The 20,479-nt window shown below is 47.6% G+C and overlaps 1 protein-coding gene across 11 annotated transcripts in view; it reads right to left on the reverse strand.

Moving 5' to 3' along the window:
• Nucleotides 1-20,479, reverse strand: part of PKD2L2 (polycystin 2 like 2, transient receptor potential cation channel) — a 2,146,539-nt gene that overhangs the window by 219,025 nt on the left and 1,907,035 nt on the right. For 9 of the 11 annotated variants that reach the window (XM_078653282.1, XM_078653285.1, XM_078653283.1 and 6 more), the window contains 2 exons: nucleotides 3,081-3,190; nucleotides 2,855-2,981 (listed from right to left, as the gene is read on the reverse strand). The exons of 1 other annotated variant lie outside the window; for it this stretch is intronic. In XM_078653282.1, the coding sequence (XP_078509408.1) occupies nucleotides 2,855-2,981; nucleotides 3,081-3,190 (237 nt within the window). Of the gene's footprint in view, nucleotides 1-2,854; nucleotides 2,982-3,080; nucleotides 3,191-20,479 lie in introns of those variants that run through there. One more of the 11 variants, XR_013598682.1, reaches the window with a different exon arrangement.

Here is a 20,479-nt window from a genome sequence, read left to right on the forward strand (position 1 = left end):
TGGGACAACATCGGTATATCAACGGTGGGAGATTTATGGGACAAGGGAACGGTGATCCCCTTTAATCAGCTGCGGCTGCAATACGAGTTAGGGGTGACTGAGACGTACAGATATGTGCAGATCAGGCATGCACTGCTTGCGGCCATACCACCTGGCACGGAGGTCCCGGAGGCATCCCCCCCTAGAAGACCGCCTCCTCACGGACTATATGCAACAACGAGCTACATCACTCACATACCGTAAAATTATTAACAACCTACCAGACCCTACATTAAAACTGAGAGAGAAATGGGTAGCGGAAGTAGGAGACATGGATGATTCTGAATGGAATGAGGCACTGGCATCACCGAAAGAGGTGGGCATATCTGCCAAGTTCCGTCTGGTGCAGCTTAAAATCCTACACAGGGTATACTATACACGACCGACTCTACACAAAATACAACGGGCGCAACACCCCTACTGTTTGCGCGGGTGTGGGGAGGAAGGAACATTTCTACACACCATATGGTAGTGTCCTCGCATAATGGAATATTGGAGACAAATAATGCGCACCATATCCCAAACAATGGAGCAATCCCTCGTCCCTGAGCCACGTAAATGCCTGTTGAATATATGGGAACCGAACAATCTCACTAGACATGGGCAAACCTGGTCAACAATAGGCATGTTAATAGCGAAAAGAGATATAGCTCAGAAATGGGGCGCTGCAGATGCCCCCCTGCTAGCACAATGGTGTACGAATATGGATAGGGTGATGATTACAGAAAGGGCGGTCTATACCAACGATGCACCTAGATTGGGGTACCCACTCTAATGTATGCCATACGCTAAATTAGACAATGCAAGAGACCTCTGCTCACCCACAGGTGCTGGGTGTCACCTGCTGAACTAGATAGGTGTTGTGCCCTAATTGATGTGTGTTCATTTTAATTGTTTATTCCATTAAAAGTGTATACAGGCAAACGAAAGAAAACATAGACCTGTAGGTTATCCGAAATCTGTAATGCATGAGATGTACACACTTTATTATACCACGCCGCCGGACCCTACGGTTGTCGGCTAAGGGGCTGTGTTCGTTTGACAGTATTGAAAAGGAAATGTACCTCACGCGGCCGGCCCCTGGGGTCGTAGGCCTTGGGCTGTGTCATTTCAGAAATGTACAATAAAGGACTTTTAAAAAAAAAAGTAAAAATAAAATGGACACAATCTGTTATGTCATGAAATGGCAGTTGTCAGATAAACAAAATTCACTCCAAAAGCAATTTACAACACCATTGGCAGGAGACAGGAACTGATTAGGCTGGAATAAGCCCTATTTTTTTTATAAAAAACGTCCTGCTTTCACAGCAAATCTACACACAAAGGCAACACTAAAGTAATTATACAGTGGAAAAAAAACTGGCACAGAAGGGAACTACTTGTGAAAGAGTAAAATGCAGTAATTTGAAGTTAAGTCAACTATTGGATTAAATGGGATTACCCCTCGCCCCTACGCTGAAGTGGGGGGAAGCAAAAGGTGAATGACACAAAAACAGGCCACTGGATGGAGAGAGTTGGCTAAAAGCCCCTTCAAGTAAGCCATTTAAACATATAGGGGCCGATTATGATTCAGCTGTAAAGTCTACGACGCCGTTCTCTTTCCTTCCCGACCGCCTCATTTTGATGGAGGCGGTCGGAAAGGAAACCAGCCGGTCATTCTGTCCGCCAGTCGGAATCCGGCATGTAATCTCAAGGGCGGGCCTTTCTGTCCTTGAGAATACGATGACTGTTTCTGACATGGTTTCCATGCCGGCCTGTCCGACACAGAAACCATGACGGAAAGCATGCATCTTTGGGGGCCCCAGCAGGGCCCCCTTGGGTGCACATGCTCCAGTTGGAGGCAGCGCGGGGCACCATACCTCCTATTGATCCTTGCACCTTGTGGAAGACACCTTGAGGTGTTCGGTCGCATTCTAATAAGGTGGTCGGTACCGCCGACCGGGTGTCGGTTGGTCCCATGACCGATGCAGTGTCGGGCAGAAGTGATTCCGCCTGACATCGTAATGAGGGCCTTAATGTTAATAAAATCAAAAGGTCTTGACTAAAACCAGACCTAAAAAAACACTACTTTCCTCAGAAAAAGGCTTAACACTAACAATGGCCAAAGACGTCAGAAGAATGCAAACCTCGCCTCTCAATCTCCCTCCCTTCAAAGTGGTGTTGGTAGCCAAAACTAGCTTTAAACAAAGCAGTGTTTTTGTTCAAGATATTTCCACAGAGCAGAAAATAAAATGAACTGTCTAAGTGATGCACTGTCAATTTTCACTATGCTATAGGGGTTTTACATTGAGGCAAAATTCCTGCTTTCTATGTGTATTTAGGTCACTCTTCTCCAAGTAGTATTTCAGCCAAAAGTACTGAGTGATTAGTAAATTGGGTATACGAAACAAAAACGAGGAATGTTACATATTTGGGCATGTTTTCTCTTTAATTGGAGAACATTTTTGAAAAGTCGCTTCTAATTTTTATGAATCTAAGACAGAATCCTATAGCTTAATGAATTATACTACACTAACTTGGTTGTCAGAGCTGGGTGAACAAAGAATATTAGGAACATTCGAGCTGTTTTGAGCTCAGTCGAATAAGTAGGTCCAGGCCTACCCACATTTCTTCAAAAAAATGAAACATCTTAAAAGGACAGCACATAATACATTTAGGTCAAGTTCCTCTTTTAGCCCTTCGGTGTAATAGTAGATATGTATAATACAAGAAACGCCTAGACTATGGTAGGTGGTCACCTGTCGCCTTAGAGGAACACCATACAATCATAATTATTTCGACTTGGAATCTATAACCGCTTTTGAGCATGGCTTACTTTACTTTGAATATTAGACTCATCCTCCTTGCGTCCAGTTTCCTTGTTATTTTGTTGTACAATACCGTCCAATTTTAGAGAAATTTCACTTAATTTTTTTTCCAGTTCAGCAGAATGCTTCACCATCCTAGAACAAATGAAAATAAATATATAATACTTTCAGAAAGCTTTGGGAATTAAGCTATTTTTAAGGCAATATAAATATATTGCATGTATCGAAACATACTTTTGATATTCGTGTTGTGTGACCAGGGCAGAATTCAGATTATCATCCTGGTTGGAGTAATAGTTTCGCCAAAGTCTTTCTTTCCATTTTTGTCGCTTTGCAAGAGCTGTCTAACAAAATTTGAGGGAAAAATAGTTGGAGACGTGTTAGTCTGAGCTTTTGAAAATCTAGAAAGGCATACAAACGGGTGAAAAAACGAGTCTTTCACCTAACTATGAGTTGTTTCAGAATTGACTTTAGTTCTGAATAATGTTCATCAAAATATTAAAGTCTCACAAAAACGTGCATTGCTAATAATGGCAGTAGATCTGTGATGCCACTCTGGAAAATATCCTGCTGAGTTTTATCACACTGAAATAACAGGTAAAAGAGAAAGTAAACCAGGCACCAAATATGCATACTCCACAGCAGGGTGATCATTTTAATTATTTTTCTGTAGAATCACTGACGTGCCTAGATTTATTAGTTTCCACTGCTCCCGAGTGATTGGTGTTTCTGCAACTACTGGAGGGCAGAGGGGCAAGAAAGAGCCTTTGCATGATTGCTGCGTTCATCAACATGTCTTCATTGACCTAGTACTCCGCATAAAGGTAAAGTTTCATCCAACTTACCCCAGCTGCTTGTTTTATTGCAAATTTGTTCAGTAGTTTTTGCACGAAATTTGAAAGCAAAATGTACATGTATCCTAGCAATATGTATGACGCTGCTCTGCAGTGGTGCCCGCATGTACTGCAAGAAGGAATTGACTAACGCCCCTGGACATGCCATTCCAGGTTGGCACTGCGAAATACTGCTGCTGCGTGCAGTCAATGAAAACATATGTTTGATTGCCTGTAACGTTGTCTCCATACAACTACATTTGAACCTAAGTTGGCCACAGATTGTTCAGGAAGGGGAACGTTAGAGGACAGGGTTCCATATGGCCTGGTGTTCATTAAGTCCCCTTTTACCTTTGGACCAACAACCCTTCCCTTGGCTGAATGAGGACTCCCTCCCTCCTACGAGGCAAGCATTATGACCACACAAGTTTTGGATTAGGGGGTGTTACCCTCGGACGTATTTATTACAAAATTAAAAAACATTAGTTATTAACATTATGTACAATTACGCAGAAAGTCCCTATACATTGGTAGACATATGATGTAACACGCCTAACCTTAACAAGCTCGAATACACAAGACACTCCTACAGTAAATCTAACAATGTATATATTAACTTTCTGCGTGTCCCCTCTAGAGCCTACGGCAAGGTCAATGACTGGCAGCCCCCTGATCCCAGTAAACTACAAATACTCCACCGGAGTAAAGCTTGCGTAGGGGGTACAGCTTATCGGACGGATATTTTCCCCCAGTCCCCACTACACCCTGCGCCTTAAATTCCATAACAGGGGGTGCAAAATTCTGCATACTTGCGCACTGATGCGCATGCACGTGCGAGGGTGGCCACAGGCCCACTGGAAAGAGTGACTTTCCTGGCCCCAACACCCGACAGCCTACCTACTGGCTGTCACTGCCCCTTGAGTTACATGGTGCTGACCGATAAGGACCGAAGACTATGCTTACCAATCGTGACCATACCTCCTGACCGGAGACACACAACTAAATACAACAATATTACCGGCAACAATACCATGTACTGACACTTTTATTAAAAGTTACTTTATTATACATTTTCCAAAGCATCACATTTTACATTAATCCTGTCTCCTGAGATACCTGAAGTGAAAATTAGAGAATAAACAAAATACCTTACTGATACAACACATTTCAAACCATTCCTTGGGGGATGGTGGGTGGGAAAACAGAATTACGGGCCGCTGGTGGCCCGGGTGCATTCCTGTGCGGAGCGGAGAGGACAAGAGACTGCTCTGCTCCCCACACCCTCTTTTAAAGAGGGGCACCAGGCAGGCCGGTCTAAACCGGCCAGCCCTAAACGTTGGACGATCTCGTGAACCGGAAGCACTAAAGTGCTTCCGGTTCACGCCCAGACGAACGCCTCCCATTGGACTCTCAGGAGAGGTGGGAGTGCCGCATCATCACCTGGCGCGGCGACACCTCCCATCTCCCCCTTGGCGGGGACCGGTGCGACCGCCATAATGGTGGCACGCGCTAGTTAGCGGTCGGCCTCGCCCAAAATGTTTAATTGATTTGGCTTCATTACAGGTAAAGAAGTGAAAAAAGGGCATAACCCTAGGGTATGCTCATTTCATATAACATGCAGGGTATAAGAAAAGGCTGTGCCCATAGCGTGAGTGGGTACTGTACATAGGGCATCCCCGGCTACAGCGGTGACAGTCTTCATGCTGTTCCAAAAGCTGTGTTACGGGAAAAGGGTATACCCAAATAGTGTCCCTGGGACCTGGGTGTATAGCGGTACAAATAGGGAAGGGGTCCCAGTACACAGTTTTAAAAAAAAGCAAGGTGAACAATTAAGGCGAGAATCAAAAACAAAAAATAAAGCCATACACTTGTAAAGGTACACTGTTATTTAATCACAATGTACCTGCAGATTAGGTATATCTCAAAGAAATTCATCACTTATTCAGAAAAAACATTTGTGCCCCAATGGGTGAGGGAGGGGAAGGAAAGGTGTAAGTGAAAATAAGTGCCAGGATTGGTAGGGTTAAAGTGCCGGTCATGTGACCCTTATCCATAACTATTAAACAATGGCTTCAACATGGAGCCAAATCGAAAAAGCAGCAAATGTCCGTAAATTCTACAATGCCATGCTCAAAAAAGCCTTTGTAAAAATCTTCTGGTTGCGGTGCAAGCTGGCCGGTAAGTAGGTTGTCGACGTTTCGACCCCAAAAGAATACTAGGTATCCGTATAACCTTAAAAGGGGCTTTCCTCAGGACAGGGGTAGAGTGGTGGGGCAGAGTTCCTATAATGTAAAATAAAACAAGGGTTTTCCCGCTGTGCGCTGGGTTTTTAAAAAAACCGCGGTTCATGACGAGCTCAGCTCGTCATGAGCGTACGAGAGGCGTAACTCATGATGAGCTGAGCTCGTCATCTGCCTCGAAGGGGTTAAGCACTTAAGGACAACTCATTGTGTGTAAAAATGGAGGCGCAAAGGGTAGAAAAAATTACCCTGAAATTATCATAGATTGATGGGCATGGAAGCTCCATTCCAAAGAGAACAAAAGAGGCAAGGAATAAATCTGAAATGGAATCAAAAAAGGGCTGGGCTAAGAAACCTCAGAAGCATGGCACGCAGTAGGTCGAAACTTACAGAAACCTTACAAAAAACCTGCTGCTAAACTTAAGAGGGCCGGAAGAATTCCAAGGTCCTTGTTGCGTGCGAATTCGGTGTCAAGCCACCGATAACGGTCAGCTACATCTAGAGGTAAGTAAACAGAGGGAACCAGTGTTAAAAAAGCAGACCCTAACTGGACTGAAAACCAGGCAAAACAACTGTTCGGTTGTCAAACCGTCAATACCTGCGGGCAAGTTGAATCTGAATTCCTTGGAAACAGCCGTTAACCTTGAAGCCAGACGGCCACGTAGTGTGCGAGCCAAGTTAAATGTCAAAGGCGGACGTTGGGCGCGTGCACGTTGTCTCACACTGAATAAGGGGACTGTGAGTGAAAAAAGACTTGGGATAGACCGGAAGGTCAAAATTGGAAATGCATACTAATTGTAATAGTGTGGGGCCCTAGGCCCACATGGTGGAAGAACTGCGACACACACACCAGATGTATAGTGGGTTAGTGCGCCTCGAGCACGTGCGCTCGGCTCCTTTTATTAACTGTGTCACGTGATGTTGTGACATCAGTGGTGGGTGGGTGTTCAGTGTAGGCATACATGGTTAACCCTTAACAGTGTCAGCTAGGACACTACATTCCTCCCAAACTTTAATAAAAATTAAGGAAAGGCAAAAAAGTCTGAGCCTGTGGGAGGAAGTACATAAATATACAGTAATTACAAATTTACAGTGAGTCTCTTCAGCTACTTGCTTGATGACGGTGATGGAAATTGCTGCTGAGACTTTATTTCTTCTTGGCTCGACGTCCTGGTTCTCGGTGGGCGTGCTCTTCTTTGCTTGCGCCGTGGACGTGTGGTGGTCAGTCCACGGAGATCTTGTTTTTGAGGATGACGTCAAACAGGATGACCAGATGTTAGACTTGGATGAGGTTGTCTTCAGCTGGTCCGTCGGTTTCTTCACTGTAGGCAGCTTGGCTTTACTTTTCAAAGGGTGGAGTGTTCGAAGGACATTCTTCTCACTAGGACGCCCCTCTCGTGGGTGTTCTCCTGCCACGAGATATCACCGGAGGCCCTTTTACCAGGTTTCCACTGGGCCGGGTATTATTCCACAGCGTTGCTCCAACTCCACAGTCTGCATGTGAATGGAGGAGTCGATGGGGTACTACCTCACAAAGTCCGTAGCTCCACTTGAAGGGTAGTTGTTGACTCTTGCCTTTGCGCACAAGTTCCTCATCTTCCTGGGACGTGCAGGTTAGACGGCGATGGACTCATCTCTCGTGTTGGGGCCCTCTGCCACCGATGTCCCTGAGGCCTTTGCCCCTTGGATCTCCACGGGCTGGTGTGGATTGGTCAGTTCTCCTTGTTCAGGACATCTGAGCTCCCTCAGCTTCCAGACTTCCGCTCAATCCCAAAGGTGGGTGTTGCCAATGGTCCAGCCTGTGCTCTCCTACCGTCCACGGGTCGTCGGGGTCTTGTGAATAGGTGCCTGTTCTGTTCTTGGTGCTATCAGTGTTCTCTAGGACGTGCGGGTCACTGTACACAATGTTGTAGTGTGTCACCTCTTCTTCTTGTAGGTGTGTGGACTTGTTACACCTCTCTTCACCTTTTCCAGAAGTTGTTGATGATGGCGTCGTGCCACATAACTTCTTACTTTAGTTCTCTTCTTCATGGCATCGTGCCACTCTTCTCCTTTTCACGACACAGTGCGGTCACCTTTCTTCCTTTGTCTTGCTGACCAGGCTTCTTCAAGCAGCGTGCACTCCGCTTGTTTCCGTCGGGTCCTGTCCTGTCTTTAGGACACTGTCTTCTCTCCACTCTTCGGTGACTGGACCGGTCATTACGATCTTCCCTCCGATTACTTCTAGTTACTCTTGGTGTTGCGTCCGTCTCTCCAGGTCTTCTGATCTCTCGGTACACGGACGTCTTCTGGCAGGACATATTCATCCTGACTTGGCAGAATGTCGTCTTTCATTTCTGGCGATCACTTGGGTGATCGGCTTTAGTTTGGGCCCCCCTCTGGCTTGTCGGATCATCCTTTTGTTTTGGGCGATCTTCTTTGCTACCAGATGGGGTGGACAGCTTCCTCTTCGTGAGTCTTCTTGCTATCCGCGACCGTTGGGATCGCTATTGGTTCTGCTGCAGTGCTTTTGCGTTGGCGCAGTTTCTCCTGCGCTCTTCGTGTGCTCTGCTTTTCCGGAGAGTTAGCTTCACCTCTCCCTGGACCTTCTCCGGTGGATGCACTTCTCGTGCTCGCTTCCGGTGAGCCTCTTTAGCTTCTTGGGGCGTTCACCTTGCCTGGTTGTTTCGCCTCCTTTTGGCTGCGGGGTAACTTTGCGTCACTCTTCCGGTGCACGTCAGTGTGCAGTGTAGTGGCAAGTTCTTGCTTCACTTGGTACCGTCGTGATACATCTTCAGTGTAGCTTTGTTCCTTGCCGTTCAATGGATTCTTTGTCGTTGTCGCTCTTCCACTTGCGTGTCGCACTTTTCTTGTTCACACTTGGGTACTTGCCTCGCACGTCTTCTGGTGCTTTGGGTGTGGCTTCCTTGCTTTCAGGCGCTGTCCTGTACTGTCCGCGTCCGGGGTACACTTGCGCTCTTCCAGTCGGTTGCCTTTGGATCTTGCTGCTTGCGGTAGATGTCTTGACTCTTCCTCTCCGTCCAGCGTGAGGTTGTCTTCTGCGATTGCGGTGAGCACCTGTGGCCACAGGCGTCACTTCTGCAGTGATGATGGGTCACCGTCTTCGGCCGCGTCGCTGCAGGCTTGTTTTCCTTGTAGGCTGTCCCTTGTGCTTACTTGTGCTTGTTTGGTTCTTATGCTTCTTTTGGGTGCACTGCTCACAAAAGTCCACTAGATGGCAGTGTGGGCTGGATTCCCTTTAGCAACAGCCTGCCTCCTCTTGGTGACTTTCTTCTTGAAACCCCGGGCTTGCTGTCTTCCCTGGAGTGTGCATGAGAGGAGGGGGCTGGAGTCACTGCTGACTGCAGGTAAGTATTTTTTCATAGTGTTTGGGGCTATGGGGCACACCAGTGTTTATGGTGCAGTGTTTATGGTGCACTGCTGTTATGCACTTCGTGCTTCTCTATTTGTTTTTGAACAGCGCTGGCTGTTTGCAGATTGTTCCTTCTTGCGAGGACCCAGAAGGTGGAGCACGTCTCTTCGCCCTCCCTGCCCGGCAGCCTCTCAGTCCTCGCACGGGCAGGGGGCTATGGGCCATATTTAATTATGCGGGGATCGGCACCCGCTGGCTCTCTCTTTTGTTTCCCTCCTTTGGAGCAGCCTAACTCACGCTGCGCAGGGGGAAGGCTTGGGCCAATGTCCGATCAGGTGAGGCAGCGGGTGGGCTCGGCTTTCTTGTTTGCGCCCCGCAGCTCTGCACACGCTGCGGGCGCTTGCCCTGTGAGTTTAATACCCCGCCGCTACAGCAGCTCCTCCTCACACCGGCGGCGGGGTCGGGGAACACTGCAGGCCACGGGTAGGCTCCGCTGGCTTAGCAGGTCGTCGCTGTCATCGCGGGTAGGCTCCGCTTGATGCTTTCACTTTCCCCGCCCGCACAGTACCTCTGCTCACACGTGGGGCGGGGGACAGGGGACGCTTCTTGCAGGCCGCGGGTGGGCTCCGCGAGTCGTGCTTTATGACGGGCCTCTGCCTTTGCAATAGCGGGTAGGCTCCGCTTTACTTTGGAGTTCTTTCACCCTCGCCGCGGCCGCTTCTCATCACACATGCGGCGCGGCGGGGGAACAGCAGACGCTGCAGGCAGGCCGCGGGTGGGCTCCGCTGGCGCTGCTTTAATTATTGTTTATTGTCGGGCACCATTTCGCGCTCTGGCCATGTGGGTGAGCTCCGCTTATGGGCAAACGATGAGGGGGGTCGCTTCTGGCATACGCGACCCCCCGGGGCCATACGCAGTCCCCGTGCTCACCTCCGGCCTACGGGCCATACAGTTGGGCTCCGGCCGCGGCGGGTGGGCTCTGCCCGGTCTCTCCTCACCGGGCAGTCGCGGCCGATGCGGGTGGGCACCGCACGGTCTGCTTGGTGTAGGAACGCCTCCCTCAGCACAGCAGCAGTCGGCGGGGCCGGACAGGTGCGGGGTCAGCTCCCGATCACCTCCTTATCACTGGCTAGGCCTGGGGCACGGTGCACGCCCCATGGGCACTCGGCGGCCGGCGCTGCTTCCTCTGGGGGTGCCCTTCGCTCGGGCAGGATTCTCTCCCCCTTTTTAGCAGTGGCTGCGTCGCGTGGAGTTCGAAACACTCCCTCGTCGCCATTGTAATAGTGTGGGGCCCTAGGCCCACATGGTGGAAGAACTGCGACACACACACCAGATGTATAGTGGGTTAGTGCGCCTCGAGCACGTGCGCTCAGCTCCTTTTATTAACTGTGTCACGTGATGTCGTGACATCAGTGGTGGGTGGGTGTTCAGTGTAGGCATACATGGTTAACCCTTAACAGTGTCAGCTAGGACACTACACTAATCTCGAGTGATGGAGAAGCCAGACAGTTGTAAAATAAGGGATTGAATTTTCAAAAACGGAAAGGACAATATATCGTGTAAATAAAGAAATGTATTAATTGAAACAATGAACCAGCATTGTTGCCAAAAGATGGAAAAGGCAGCTGTATAATTTAGTAAAACAGTCTGCTATTGCAAGTACATTACACAATGCTAATTTAGAGCACCATCTGGGTGTGTACCTCTCATACATGAGGGTAAAAGCATCTATTGCTCACCAGATAGTTTCATCAAAAGGTTCATTTGAAAAACATGGGAAAGTACAGAGGTACCCAATACATGAATATGCAAAGGACTATTTACATACGAGGGCGAGCAGACAGTGTACATACGTTGTAGATAGTGAAACTCTACCTGTCAATGTGTCCCTCGCACACAGGAGGGTAAAAGTTGTGAAATACGGATAGCCACAGTGCCAGAAGGCTATCAATGTGTACCTCTCACACAGGAGGGTAAAGACATTGAGAGAGACAACTAAACCCGTGCCCACCTCCCAGGGCTCAAAGAAGTGTGTTCTACGGGCAGAGCCTAGCTAGCTGTGCGTGGCTGCTGTCTACTTCATTCAATCCATTGTTTATTGAGTCAAAGATGGACATCCACTTGGATTCACAAATGTTCATTACCAGGCCAATGTTGCCTCCTCTCGGTCCCGGAGTGGTCTTCTCCAGGACAACCGATTGGAAACTTTCAGGGACATGTCCTGCTCTTCTGAAATGGTCTACTAGTGGTGCACCAGGTACCTCGCAGCGTATCCGGCTGCAGTGTTGTAGTATCCTACAATCTTTTGTTGAGTTTCTGAATAAGTGATGAATTTCCTTGTGATAAACCTAATCTGCAGGCACATTGTGATTAAATAACAGTGTACCTTTACAAGTGTATGAGTTTATTTTTTGTTTTTGATTCTTGCATTAATTGTTCACCTTGCTTTTTAAAAACTGTGTACTGGGACCCCTTCCCTATTTGTTCCAAAGGTTGATCCAGTGGTATCACTTGGAGATTATTGCACTAGGCTCTGGGGCAGATGGAATGAACAGAGATTATGAGCACAGGCTTCACAGGGTACAACGGAAAGCTATGCTTAAATGTGTCTAGATGCATGGGAGTAAGTGTGGGAAGGAGCTCTGTGGCCAGGGATTGTGGGCACAGGGAATTAATTACCTTAGACACAGCAGTATCCAGAAACCTCGCCAGATCGAAGACAAAGTTGTGCTTAGAGAGTACAGAGGAGATGGCTTGGGCAGATGCGAAATTCCAAACCCTGTGCCTAATGTCCAGTTGGCGCAGCAGCAAGCAATGCCATGAAGACACTTTGGGCAGCTGTTTAAGTATATTATTACAAATAAAACAAGTATTGGTAATGCATCGGTTTCACCTTTGTGATGAATAAAGAGATGTTTTTATCAATCATCGTGTGGGAGAAGGAAAGAGATCCCTGACAGAAAACACGGGAGTGGAGAGGATGTGGCGCAGAGTCCAGAGTTGCTGACTCGAGACCTAGGGATCCTGGTTGGAGTCCCGGCAGAGCAACATCCTGTGATTCTATGCAAATCACTTAAACAGTCCCGGTGATAAATTGTTACATAAACATGCTGCAAGAGTAAAAAGCAAAAAGAGGCAAAACTTTATGAAATAGCGTTCCACCAAAGCGGGTGTTAACAGTATTTCGCCTGCGGGGAAACTGATAACAGAAGCAGATGAGGAACAAGCATTGGTAAATTCAGGAAAATATGCTACAGCCAATGGAATGGAGGAAAAGTATGTGGAATGCACAGGAACCAATGAGAAGCCAGGAAAGAGACGAGGCGGAATGTAAGTCCCTTTCAAGTTCATATGTAAAACAATAGATTTCTCAATCACAGCGCAAGCGCTGTGATGGCAAAACCTAACAAGCACAGCACAAGGGCTGTGCAGGCTAAACCTAAAAAGGAAATTAAAAGTATACAAAAGGAAAAGCATTCCGAACTTCAAAACAAATTAGGGCCTTATTATGATGTCGGTTGGAGACACGGTTGCGGTCTCGGGACCGACTGACCTCCGGTCGGCGGTCCCGTCACCGCAATTACAATAAGACTACACATGGTGTGGTTGCATACTCCCATTTCTCAACGGGAGCTTGTGCTATGGTCGCAAGAGAAATGGGAGATTGTGTTCATCCCTGCACCGCCTGGCAGGTACATGTACATGACTATGGGAATCTGCTCTATCTGGGGGCCACGAAAAAGGTCATGGGCCGCCTTCAAGTCCTTCAAAACGCCGCGGCACGGCTTGTACTCAGGCTCCCCAGGAGATCACCATCAATTCCTGCTCTTCAAGCCCTCCACTGGCTTCCTATGGAGAAGAGGGTTGAGTTTAAAACCCTCTCCACATGTCATCGTATCTTGAGCGGTAAAGCCCCTGTACCGTTTCAGAATCTGGTGACCCATTACGAGCCTACCCGTAAGTTACGGTCGTCTCAGACCGGACTGTTGACGGTTCCCAGGGTAAGGAAGGCCCGTATGGGAGGGAGATCTTTTAGATTTCTCGCTCCCAAATGCTGGAATATCTTGCCTCCAGAACTACGTCTTGAACCATCTGAAACCCTGTTCAGGAAAAAGCTCAAAACTCACCTTTTCAGCAGGTAACTTTTAATGGGAGGGAGGGCGGTCATTTCTCACTTACTACAGCGCGGGGACACGCCAGTGGCGTCACCAGGCGCTTTACAAATGCCCAAAATAGAAAATAGAAAATGTCACAGCGATCAACAGGGGCCACCATAGGTGCCCCCTCCGCCCCCAACCGGAGGCCGCAAGGAGAAGGGGGGCACTGCTAGGGGCTCACAAATTTGTTTTCTGAGGCATGGAAAGCCTGTGGAAAATGAGCATCATAATCCCAACTGAGGAAACGCCATCCATTGGGATTGCGGGCCGGTCTCCGACTGTCCAATGGGCTCCTTGGCCCGTTGGAATCGAGCAGGAATGACCAGCCGGTTTCAATTCTGACCACCTAAATTGTAATTAGGCGGTCAGAAGTGAAACCGACAATGAGTAGTGGAAACAGTAGCGGCTCCTGGAGGGAGTGCTGCCGGGCGGTGACGCAGGGGGGGGAGGGGCAGGGTGGGGGGTAGTAAACTCTGTATTATGGCTGAACGGAGGTAAGTATATAAATAAAACTAATTTCATGAGTTCGTCCAGGGCGATCCCTGGTTCTCAAAACTGAAATGTTGACATAGAACACTTAAAAGACACCAACATAAACAATTATGTTGGCTGCCTTGCTTCCATGTGCGCCCTGAAAGCCAGGTAATTACCTGGAAAACTCGCTGATTTCCTTTGAATATGAAAGGAGAAACCTGAAGTCTGTCGGTGTGCCTCTTCCAGTGGGTTTCAGAGGTATATGAGGGAACGGAAGTAAACCTGGTTTCTATGGATCTCAGTGAAGAGGTTTATTAGCCCAGTGCCTCCCAGGACATTGTCAGCGGAGTGCAAATGCGCAGCTGAGAGGTGCTGGCACCTGACTGACCTCACTAAAAGGCAGACTTCAGAGAGTAGAGGCCCCACCCAGTGCAGCTATGTGTGCTCCGGCACAGAAGGACACAGGTTCCACCATGCAAGATGCGTACAGGACAGCGGTTTCTGGCTTCGGTGTTAAGGCAATGTTTTCCTAGGGCGCCTGCAGACTGATGTGTGTCAGTAAAGGGAGCATCTCCATGGGGGTGTGGGATACTCAGTTTCTGACAGAGATCATTAGCTTTCTTCCAAGAAGATGATTACATTTTTCTGCAGAATGCAAGCTAGGTGGGCAGTGTGTTTTCTAGTTAAATGCGGCTTATTGTGAAGTGTGGGGCAGCCAGTCAGTAAAATGCTTGGTGAAAGGAGATAAACATAGCTGTTGTTCCATGACTGGGCGAGATAGCCATTTGGGAGTTACTATATGAAGACTGAAGTATTGAAGGTGCTCCAAACCACTTCAGCTCGTTGTAAGCAGCCAGAGTTGCTGACTCGAAAGCTGGGGATCCCGGTTGGAGTCTCAGCGGCGCAACATCCTGTGATTCTGGCAAATCACTTAATTTCTCCTAGTGAAAGTTGCTATATAAATCTGCTGTAAGACGTAAAAGCAAAAAGAGGCAAAACTTTATAAAAAAAGAAATAGTTCCACCAAAGCGGATGTTACCAGTATTTCTGCGATGGGAAAGCAGATGTGGAACAAGCATTGGTAATTGCAGGGAAATAATCTACGACCAATAGAATTCCAGAAAAAGTAAGTGGCACGCAGTAGGAACCAATGAGAAGCCAGGAAGAGAGGAGGCGGGATGTAAGTCTCTTTAAAGTTTATATTAAAAGCAATAGATTTCTCAAGCACAGCGCAGGTGCTGTGCAGGCAAAACCTCAAAATAACTGAGATACTTTTGTTATGGGAAAATATGTAGGCCTACAGTAGACAGTTATAGTTAGCATCTAATTTCCATAAGAAAAGCATTTGTTTTGTTTTGCTAATAACTTTTGCGCCATTTGCTGAATCTTCAAAAACTTTTCAAAACTAATGTGCCAGTCACTTCGACTGCTGTCTGGAAATGTTTGGGGTAATTCATCAAGCAGGGGCAGAGAAGAATGGGGGGTCCCTAAATGTGTTTTCCCCATGCAATTTTCCATAGGAATTTTAGACACAACTGCAGCCTGAATCGTGAAATTACAACTCATTTTGGCAGAAAGCTAGATAATGGTCCAGCTACTGTTTTTTGCAATTTGATTGAAATCTGTTCAGTAGTTTTGGAGTTATTAAAGAAAAAAAGATTTATGTATACCTAGAGACGCAGATCCACTGCGGAGGATCCGCGGATTCACGCGCCAACAGCAATGCTGTGATTGACTGACTGCAACCTGAAAGAAAAGTTGTGGCTGCCATTTTGTGAATCGGGACACTGATCCTGGGGGGAAATAAAGTAGAAATAGGATATGAGGGGTTAGGCTAGAGGTATCCTGACCCCATTGGACTGCTGTAGGGGGTCTGTGAGGGACCCATCACAAAGAAGAAATTGTGGAAACATGTTTTTTTGTGCATTTGAGGATCCACGGATCCACTGTGGGGCTCATCACAGCCCTGTGTGAATCCGCAGCAGCTCTGTGGATCCAGACCGCAATTCAAAAAAACAAATACACCCATTCATACTTTCTCACACATCCACACAGGCACACAGGTACCCACTCACACATCCATACTGTCATACACACACCCATGCAGTCACTTATACATCCACTCAGACACCCACTCACACACCCTCTCACACACCCACAAAGGTACTCACACATCCACTCACACAGCCATGTACATACCCATAAGCCACTTACACACCCTCTCACAGACCTACACAGCCACTTACACACCCACTCACACACCCATACAGCAAAACCACGGACACACCTATTCACACACCCATAAAACCACTCACACACCATTTAGAGACCCACACAGCCACTTAAACACCCATTCATACACCGACCCACCCATCAGACACTCACACACCCATACAGTGACTTACACACCCGCTTAGAGACTCAGAAAACCACTCACACACCTATACAGATTCTCACACACCCAGTCACACATCCATACAGTCACTCACACACCCATACATTCACTGATACATTCACCTAGAAACCCAGAGAACCCCTCACACACCGACTCACAAACCCACATTGGCACGTACACATCCACTCACACACCCACATAACCACACACACACACAGCCACTCACACACCCACCCAGATACCCATTCAGCCACTCACACACCCAGTCAGAGAACCACAAACTACTCACACATCAATTTACACACTCATACAGCCACTCACACACCCAGATAACCACTCACACATCCATTCACAGACCCACGCAGGCACTCACACACTCATACAGCTAATGACACATCCACTCATAGACTCACACAGCCACTTACACACCAGCTCACACTCCCAGCATATACTCACACACACACTTACACATGCACACAATCACTCACACACCCATACAGCCACTCACACACCCACATACAGACCCAGATAACCAGTCACACATCCACTCATAGATCCACACAGGCACTCACACGCCCACTCAAACGCTCATGCACACACTTATACAGCCAGTTACACACCCACACTACCAGTAACACAGCCATACAGCCACTTACAGACCCACATAGCCACTTACACACCCGCATATCCAGAACACCACTCACACACCCATACAGCCACATACACACTTACAGATCCAGAAAACCACTCACACACCCACACTGGCACTAGGCAGATTCTCACACACCCACACAGTCACTCTCAAACCAAGTTACACACCCACATAGCTACTAACACACCCACTCACACACCCATATAGGTCTTCACCCACCCACAGTTACTCAGACTGCTACTCACACACCTACACACAAGCAGTGGTACAATTATATAAATCATAATATATTTGTATTAAATGTGTTGTTGTTTTGTACTGAAAGCACACTTTTAGTTGGGAATCGGTCTGCAGATCCGTTGCGGATCCACCTGCAACATAGCCAGCAGGCTCCCTACTCGGACTAGAATCTGCTGGGATCCACGGATTTGAGTGAGAAATTAGAAAAAAAGATTTGAAAACAAAAAGAACCAGTGTTTGGGAAAAGGGTTGACTCTGAAAGGAGCCTTTGTGTTTATGGTGTGTAGATGACAATTACACATAGAACAGAATGCAGTCTTTTAAGTTTTTGAGGAACACCCTGTTGCCCGTGACAGTGCAATGGACTCTGTCTTTTTGATATATTTCATCCAAGTTGAAGCACATGAAGTTAAAGTTATGGTAAATAGAGCCCATGTTGTGGTATTGGAGAAATGCAGAAACAGCTTTATTAATATTTTTCCTGGTTTTCTCTATCTGCGGACAAAATTGGTTTGACCACAGCCACTTTTGTCTTTGCAAATGTTGGAGAACACCAAGGCAGAATGTGGGAAAAGTGACATTAATTTAGCAAAGATATCCTCCATTAAGATTTCCAGTGCTTCTCCAGTAATTGTGCCTAGGTCATTGCCACCACAGTATACAATCATGAGGTCTGGATCTTGGCAATCTGCAATGCTTTTAACCAAAGGCAGCAACTGATGCTACTTTAACCCTTTCCGGCTAACCCAATTAACGTAAATATTAGGTACACCTAGGTTCCTGTCAATGCAGTCTTTCTAGCACTGTCAGTGGCCCACAACTAAAACTATGGCCCGAAACCAGACTCTGACCATTTTGGAGACAGGCAGGAGTAGCATACAGGAAAAAGCTGCAGAATGTGGCAGTTTTAAAGATGAAAGGTAGTTATAACGGAGGATAGCAAGTACACTATAAAAGGTCATATTTGACTGGATGGTGGAGATGTGCAGCGAACTAAAATTAGATAGTGCCTTTAAGAAGTAAAGTAACTCACTCAGTGATTGGCTTTGGAAAAATAAAAAAAAGTTCTGGTGTTTGGGATATGCTTGGAATTGCAAACAGTCAACCACACCTGCTACAGTTAATGAGAAGCTACTATGCTGTTGAAGGAAAGTCTTGTGAACTTTTGACCTACTGGTAGGCAGAGACTATTGGAAACATGGTTACTATGGGGGAAGGGAACAAAAGAGAATGCAGTATGAAACTGAGAGCAGACTGGTGTACAAACATTTCTCAGTAGGGAGTGTATGTCTTGTAATTGACAATATTTTACAAAATAATATATAAATTAAAAGCTTTAACATCAGATTTTTGAATGCTTTTAAGGGCTTTCGTGTATATTACCTTTTGCTTTTCAGGTGAGGGGTGGGAAAGGTGATAAGTAATCATTGTTTGCCTACAGGTTGCTTCTTTCCCTTTCATAGGTGATATCTGTGCTCATACTGTGTTCTTGTCTCTTTCACAGATCTCCCTCCCCGCTGTCCCTACGCTTTCCTTCCCCCGTTTGATTTCCCCAAAAGTCTGTGTGTTTTATTTGCCGGACTTGGGGTTGTCTAAAGTTGGGCCCCTTTAGAGCATCAACACAGCCCTGAGGATTCTGAACAGTGGAGTCTGACAGATAGAATGGCTCCCAACTGCTCCTGGGTGGGGAAGTGCTCCATCCTGCTCAGGTGTGGGACAGGGGGCATGGTGGGAATAGTTGTGCAGGACTACCACACCCAAACAGCCCTCCCAGAGAAGATGACTACCGACCTGTAAGTTTGTTTGTGGTGATACAATGGCTTCCAACTGCTTCTGGTGTAGAAATAAAAGACCTTTTTAGGGGTTTACTGATACACCGGGTCCTTTAAACCAACAAAGAAGAGATTAGCACAGAAGCTGTAATATAAAAACAATGCATTTATTAACCTCACATGAGGGAGACTGCATCATATAGTACCCTCAGGTCACTGTAGGAGACAGCCTAAGGAGTACAGAGAACAGGGACCTTTTATAGCCAGTTTATTGCTGAGTTAGCATGAAGACTCAAAAGGAGCAGTAGAAATGTGCACACAATTACATATATGGATACATAAGAATTGCTTAATCAACATTGTGGGAGGAGGAACTAAACTGCTTATCAGTAAGAGTAGCCTGACAGTTACACACTAAGGGGCCGAATATGATGGCGGACGGACCTGAGTCCGTCCGCCACCATAGCGTAGGAGGGAACCTCCGCTTTGCCTGCGGAGTTCCCTCCTGTGCAATTAGGATGTGACCGCCACCCTGGCGGTCACATCCTCAATCTTTAACATTGCGGCGGGTGCAGCTTCAAGCTGCACCCGCCGCAATGTTAAAAGTACATGCACGGCATTTGCGTGCAAAAAGCAGCAGGCACCGCACGGTGCCTGCCGCTTTGTCCACGCAAATGCAGGGGGGTACCATAGGTACCCCCCATGTGCACCCCCCACCCCGCCTTCACCCAGAGGGCCCGCAACGGGCCCCCGAAGTGAAGCTCCGTATGCTTTTCCACGGTGGAAAAGCCGCCGCGGAAAAGCATACTTAGTACTCCATCATAATATGGCTGGCGGTGTCTCATGTTAATGCTTTTCCGCTGCGGGCGGAATCCGCCCGCGGCGGAAAAGCGGAGGACAGATTGTAAGACCCAGCAGCCATCCTAATATGGCGGTGGGTCTTTCAAGGCTCCGCGGCGGATTTCCCGCATCCTCCGGGCCGGCGGTGGCTTCCGCCGGCCCGGTGGATGAGGGAAATTCGCCATCGTAATAGGCCCCTATGAGCAGATACATTCTGGCAGCTACAGGTCTTTCTGAGCATGTGCAAGGCTCTGGAAGACGAAGAAAGCACATGGCGAGCACATGGCTAACTAAAATGGCTGCCAAGAACAAAATGGCTTTCAGCTCATGCTAACAGCGTTTCCTGCAATCTTTAACACTGGGTGGGGGAGTGCTCCATCCTATTCAGGGGTGGGACAGGGGGCATGGTGGTAGTTGTAGTGCAGGCCTCCCACCCCCAGACAGCCTTCCCAGGGAAGATGGCAACCTACCTGTTAGGTGAGGTTGAACCATACAATGACTGCATACTGCTTCTGGGGTGGCGTGGAGTGCTCCATCCTGCTCAGGTGTGGGACAGGGGGCATGGTGGGAGTTGTAGTGTAGGCCTCCCACCCCAGACAGCCCTCCCAGGGAAGATGGCTACCTACCTGTTAGGTGAGGGTGAACCATACAATGGCTTCCAACTGCTCCTGGGTGGGG

Source organism: Lissotriton helveticus, chromosome 7 (genome assembly GCF_964261635.1).
Source record: "Lissotriton helveticus chromosome 7, aLisHel1.1, whole genome shotgun sequence".
In the NCBI taxonomy this organism is placed as follows: Eukaryota; Metazoa; Chordata; class Amphibia; order Caudata; family Salamandridae; genus Lissotriton; species Lissotriton helveticus.